The sequence below is a fragment of the Gadus chalcogrammus genome, chromosome 7, assembly GCF_026213295.1.
Source record: "Gadus chalcogrammus isolate NIFS_2021 chromosome 7, NIFS_Gcha_1.0, whole genome shotgun sequence".
In the NCBI taxonomy this organism is placed as follows: domain Eukaryota; kingdom Metazoa; phylum Chordata; class Actinopteri; order Gadiformes; family Gadidae; genus Gadus; species Gadus chalcogrammus.
Window position 1 is genome coordinate 29,017,154 of NC_079418.1, and position 6,854 is coordinate 29,024,007.

General features: G+C 46.4%; 1 protein-coding gene across 1 annotated transcript in view; it reads right to left on the reverse strand.

The window, feature by feature from the left end:
* The window catches only part of LOC130386271 (hexokinase-2-like), a 15,430-nt gene extending 9,442 nt beyond the window's left edge, over positions 1-5,988 (reverse strand). Inside the window, exons 1-3 of the mRNA XM_056595086.1 lie at positions 5,808-5,988; positions 4,971-5,063; positions 181-343 (exon numbers count right to left, since the gene is read on the reverse strand). Of these exons, the coding sequence (XP_056451061.1) occupies positions 181-343; positions 4,971-5,063 (256 nt within the window). The 5' untranslated portion in view covers positions 5,808-5,988. The remainder of the gene's footprint in view (positions 1-180; positions 344-4,970; positions 5,064-5,807) is intronic.
* Positions 5,989-6,854: the final 866 nt, after the last annotated feature.

Genomic DNA, 6,854 nt, shown 5'->3' on the forward strand with positions numbered 1-6,854 from the left:
GGGGTTTGCGGACCCAATACGTCCGTGCAGACCCTCCTTGCGTCCACCTTGCGGTGGACGCAAGGAGCGTCCGCACGGACGTATTGGGTCCGCAAACCCCCTTGCGTTGCGTCGGCGCGCAACCATAATCGGACCTTAACTCTAGCTAGAGCAGTGATGACGGGGACTGGGGACCCCTACCTGTTCCGTCGGGCGTGGCTCTCACGAAGGTGGGCAGCATCTTGACGGCGGCCCGCCTGTGGCTGTGCTTGCCCAGCCCACGACTCAGGTCCCTCCTCAGCCAATGGCTGACGTCGACCAGGCGGCTCGTGGACAGCTGGAAGGGCTGCAGGCACGCCTCCACCTGGACAGAGAGAGGGGGTTGATAGGGGGAGCGAGAGGGGGAGAATGGGGGGGGGAGAGAGGGAGGGAGAGGGAGGAGGGAGAGGGAGGAGAGAGGGGGAGAGGGAGAGGGACAGAGGGAGAGGGATAGAGAGAGGGAGAGAGAGGGGGAGAGGGAGAGGGGGAGAGGGACAGAGGGAGAGGGATAGAGAGAGGGAGGGAGAGGAGGAAAGAGAGGGAGAGAGGGAGAGAGGGAGGGGGAGAGTAGGAGAGGGAGGGAGAGAGGGAGAGCCAAAATCAATCCACACTTTTAATTTGTATGGTTCATCCAAATGGACCTAACAAAACGCATCCACAAGGGGGCGGTGTTCGGACAGCATGTTAAGAACACGTTTCCTTCTGGTTTGGTGGTCGTTAAAGCTCCGCAGGAAGCAGGCTTTGTTGCTCTGTGTTACGGCCCTGAATGGGTCCTCTGGAGATGGCCGGTACAATGACTGGACGCGTTTCCTGAGTTGTTTTACGGGCGGAGAGCCCCATGCTGAATGTTGAGGAAGCACACGACTGTTGAGACAGCTACCCTCAGCTTTGCATGTTCTTGAACTGTCTTTGTATCTTTCTAAATATGAAAACAAAGAGGAAGAAGAGGCATTTGGATCACGGTTTTCGCTACACAAAATAGAAGCCTATGCATCCTTCCTGGATTGGCGAGATGAATTCAGGTCACAGATATGTTTTGGCCCGATTACAAAATACCTGAGACATGACTCAACAGCTCTGATAGGCTGCATACACTTTGTGTTCAGTATGACACACTTGGCATTCAGGCAGAGCGATCGGGACAAGTTTCAGCATTGCCCCGTTTAGCTTATAACACATTTTCCAAGCAATTTTTATCTGTCTCTGACTTTGTCTTGTCTCTTTTTCGAGTTGTGGGACTACTCAGGCCTCATCACCAGGGCCGTCGATAAGGGGTGAAAGGTGATGACGATTCTAGGGGCCCACAGCCCAGGGGGGGCCCACAAAAAAAAAATATATATATATATATTTTACTACCAGCCCATAGTACTACCATAGCGCCCCCCCCCCCCCCCACCCCCCCCCCGTCAACAATTTCTCCCTCGTCAACAATTGCCTTCCCCCCCCCCCCCGTCAACAATTCAGCGCAGGGGGGCCCATCAGTAAATCTTGTCTAGGGGCCCAGGAATCGTAGCAACGGCCCTGCTCATCACTGACACACTGACCCTCTCTCTCTCTCCCCATCGCTCTCTCTCTCTCTCTCTCTCTCTCTCTCTCTCTCTCTCTCTCTCTCTCTCTCTCTCTCTCTCTCTCTCTCTCTCTCTCTCTCTCTCTCTCTCTCTCTCTCTCTCTCTCTCTCTCAGGGATCTTCCCTGTCACGCCCGTCTCTGTGTTTGGGAAATTGCCTGGGCGTGGTTGTATGAGCGGGGCCATGGGAAGCAATGAAGGTGGTGATTCACAATATTTTGAAATATAAATAAATTTGGGACAGTCTTACAAACATCTTCAGCATAATCTAGCGGTCACCTCGTTTGACTCCCAGCCATAATGTTAAAGGTTTGAGTCACAATGTTGTCAACCTACCTGTAGGCCTGACCTCCTCAATCATTAAATATGAATATTGACTGGGAGACCTTTTAGATAGATGACAAGTAATTCAAGCAATTCATGGTTTATAATAATAAACATTATCCCCCAGTTACCTGGGACTAGTTTCAGGCTATCATAATAGTGTCGTTCCTATTGTACTATTTAGTCATTCAGCATACTTTTTAAATTCAGATACATGTCATCAATAAGCAGAATTAGGTATGGCATTTTGCTCAATAAGCTAGACTGTGGACACTGGGATTCAAACCCTGAACCTCTTGCCTGGGGGACAAACTCTCTACAACCAACCTAACCATTACTCTCTCCCTTTCAGCCTATGGAAATCTGGATGCAGAGATTTTTAGAAACGGACATTAATAAATTCCAGGTGTGTGAATACCCTGTAGGAGACTAAATGAACACAGCATAGTGTTGATATAATGGAACATGGTCATGGGAAGACTCACAGGCAGGTTTCACCAAGCTCCTAAAATGCGACAAAAGGGTGTACATGATTCTTACAGAGAGACTTTCCCATCGTGGGACGTAACAACAAAGGATTTTTTCTGTCTGTAATTGACAAGAAGATATGCATGACTTCAGTATCGGACATCTTGGACACAGGGGCAATGCAAATAATAATAATAATAATGGACTGAATTTAAATAGCACTTTTCTAGACACTCAAAGACGCTTTACATTGAAGGGGGGACCTCACAAACCACCACCAGTGTGCAGCACCCACTTGGGTGATGCACGGCAGCCAATCTGCGCCAGAACGCTCACCACACACCAGCTTGAGGTGGAGAGTGAGGGAATTAATGAGTCAGCCAATTATACAGGAGGATGATTAGGGGGCCAGATTGAATGAGCCTGGTTGGGCCAGGTACCGGGGAAACCCCTACTCTTTGCGATCAGTGCCCTGGGATCCTTTATGACCTCAGTGAGTCAGGACCTCGGTTTTACGTCTCCTCCGAAGGACGGCATATTACTGACATGCCGACTAACTTCATTAAGTTTTGTGCTTAAGACACTAGCCTTACAATTTGAGAGAGCAAGAGAGCTACCGGTAAAGGCCTTGGTATTGGACTCATTCCAAGGCCTTTAGAGTATAACTAGTATAGCAAAGAAGCTTCTATCAATTGTTCTATTATAATTACGATACATTTTTCCGTGATACTAAGTTAGCAGCAGCTAACCGGGCAGAATGATAGGAGCACACATTGGGGAGTTTGACAATAGCACCAAACTGGACCAGGTCACAGGAAGAGAATCTTGTCCATGGAGCAGTTTTCCCGGTCTCTTTATTTTGAAGGCGATAAAGCCACGTCCGCAGCAACGACACAGGCGTCAAGAAGCTGCTGAGCACTTCCCTATGAAACTTCATTCACAAAAAACAAACCCGACACTACCTAGGATGGTCACATGACGTAGTCAAGTGACAAGAGGTATGCATGTTTGCATTCCATTCAGTGTCACAGCATCACCATCCTGATCTACACACCTGAGTCCGGTTCGGTGTGTTTGTGTGTGTGTGTGTGTGTGTGGGGGGGGGGGGGGGGGGGGGGGGGGAAACGTCACCTGGTAAGCGGACACTGGGAACGGCCTCTCCGTCACTTCTTTGTGGTTCATAAAACCACAAAGAAGGATATAAAGCCACATCCATATGAAGGAAAACACGACGCCCATTAAATGCCAGGGTCTGGGAGTGTCCCCAGATTTCCTCATCTGTGACGTCACATGCTGGTAGGGAGACGTGCGTCTCAGCCCCAACCCCTCGCGAGTCAGCGCGAGGGGTTGACTCACAGAAATACCTGTCTTGTCTAGGATTTAAACAATTCAAACCCACCCAGGTTTTTTCAAATGATGCATGCAATGCATCAAATCATGCAATGCATGCTTGGACTGTCCTTACGTGAATAGTATGCAGCTCGGTCAGCCCTTAGCCACAGCCAGGGTGCATATACCCTGCCATGTCGCCTAAAGAGGAACCCTACACTGCGGATGCACAGCTTAGAGGAGTTTGCATAAGACTTCAATGCTAATGTCAAAGTCTGCTTCTCTGATTGGCTAGTGCTGTTTGTTTGAGACCAATATTCCAAAGGCTGCAACATTACAACAGCATGAGGCAGACCATGTATACAGGCAATTTACCTTTTTGAATTGCGTTTTTTAATTTAAGTTTTTGTCATCTGGAGAAGTGGCGGTTTCAGGGCATTGACTGTCCGTAGGCTATCCATGTACAGAAGAGAGCTACATTGATATCAGACCCTCTCGCCACTTCTAACGTCACATTTCTTTGACGCCTTCTTACAGGGATAGCCGCTCTGAGAAACAAGAACCGTTCCCCGTGAAGTTCCCCAAAAAAGTCCCGAGGTCGAAATAAAACTCCATCAACTGACAATGACGACATTCGACAACAACATGTTGCGTGACATCAGTTTATGGCTTCATTGGGGTTTGGTTTTGTGATCAGGCAAACGGAGGACGTTTATGCATCGTATAATCCAGGACATCAACACTGTCTCTTGTTCAACCATGCTCCACTTATATGTACATATTCTGTCTCCCTTATGGCCTCATGGTAGTAAGATAACGACCTCAGGGATCCAGAATGCTCACTATTGTCCTGCAACCGCCCCTCTGAGGGCCTCCCTGAAGCAGATATAATCCACTTGACTTCTTAAACAGCCGTTTGAGGATAACTTGACTTCTAACAATCTTGACGTTCCACCAAATATTTGAAAGAAACGTTGACTTATTTAAAAATAAATAATTATGTTTTGTGTGTATATTAGGCATATGTTGCACCTTGTGAATCCATCTGGATTTCTCTATCAGATATGGGCATTTCATTCAGGAATCGTATTGTTGTACAGTGGCTATTTATCTAAAGTGGTGGAGAAATTACGTATCTAAATATCGATTTACCCTTTCGGCACCGACGCACTTCAGCCAAACATAGCCCAGATGCTACTCTACCTCACCCTGTCCCCCCTAACCCCCCCCAACCCCAGATGTAGGGGGACGTCACGTAGACCTACCTGACTGAGTAGCTCTGCCGGGATGTCGTCCTGGTTTGGGGCCGGCAGGTCTCCATTGATCTCCCTTTTGTTGACACTCTGTGAGTCGCTCATCTGATGGCGAACAAGACAGGCCGTCGGTAGGGTTACAGGGTTGGTTAGGGTTAGACAGTCTTTCCAATGAATGACGGACGTACTACATTCATTTGAAAACATAGAAATAGGTCTACATTGATCAGTAAGGCCGATCCTATTCCAGGTGTAGGCCTAATGGAGCTTTTCCACTAGATGCATAATAAACATACACCACTAGCCTATAATACACATTTATGGAGCGTTAGGGGAATGGAAGATAAAAGCTGTCTCTGGGCCCCTTTTCGTCAATCATCACATATACTCTCGATTGTGACATTTCATGGGGAAACTGTCATGGAAGAAAAAGGGTAAGATAATGAAACACTCTGGCTACAATAATTAGTAGCCTGATGACACACACTTCTTCTCACAATATTGATATGAACTTTAAGATGGAAAGCGTTGGAGCTTTAAAATAGAAACTCTGTTCTCAAGAGAGTATATAGGACGCCGCGGTGGCATATTATAATATGTGAATTAACTGAAACACACGAGACCGGTCCCTGTATAACCTGCAGGTTTCAAAGGGGTTGACTCACCTTCTAGTAAACATCGAAAGTATCTCTCAGCTGTTGAATATGAACATGAAGCCTAAAACAATCGCAGAAGACGTAACGACTTGTATAGCCATATAGGCCTATCTCTATCACCTTAATTGAAGCAAACTTAAAACTTCGTGAGCGATATTCATAAAAAAAAGAGCGAGTGAAGGGTGTGACTCACCTTGGTGTGCGCGGGGCTGAGGTTGTGGATGCTGTGGAGATCTGGCAAACGGGTTTTATTCAGACACTGCACAGCAAACACACCCACTTCTGTAAACTGAGTTGACAGCGGGTGGTGTTCTCTCACTATCTTTCTGTCTCTTGCAAAACGACTGCAGCAGCGGCTACCTGTGAGCGATTCGGTCTACTTTAGGATCTCCTCAATGTAGGCTGCGTAATCTGCGGTGGGTTGCGCATTACGCAAGAGAGGACGCAGGGCGGAATTGCGCACGTCGTTCCTAATTGTACAACTCTTGTCTTATTAGACCCTTTACACGGGTATGGCCAACACATCGGCAGAGTAAATGCAATGGGACATTGTGTCATGCATACAGTTGCCACATCGCTGTTGAGTTGAAAGATGTGGATGGCTGAAGTCAGGTCTGTCGAGGGCAAACTTTTCCACTGAGTGGCTGTTTCCTCCCAACACCTCTTATTGAAAAGGTAGTCCGACGGTAAAACAAAGCTTAACTTTGTTTGAAATGACAAATACAAAAGTTTGAGTACCAAGATATTTCAATGTGAATAAATATTTTTCATCACGAGGTCACATCGCAATTAACGCCTTCATTTTGAGAGCATATGGATGTTGGTAGGCCTGTTTTTGGGGACATGGTTGATCGAACAGAACTGCCTCAAGCTGTCAGGATGCTCAATGCACCAGCGTCCTAGATATTCTCACTGGACTTTATTTATTATTTATTGGGACGTTTGTTTTAAATGTATGTGTAGTTGATCTTGATCACTGAGAAACGCCTTCTCGTTTTGTTGTTCAATCAACAAAATTTGATTTGATTTTGATTTTTGATTATTATTTTTTTTCTCATGCGAGACCTGGCAAAACAAATATTCTATATATAATAATGTATTTTTGAATTCAGTCTTCAATTCACACACGCACACACACGTTTAAAGGCGTTTAATAAATAAAAGGCATTATTTGTACACATCGAATATTCCCATTATATGTTACTCAGTCAATGAATTCCCAGACATAAAAAGACAAAAT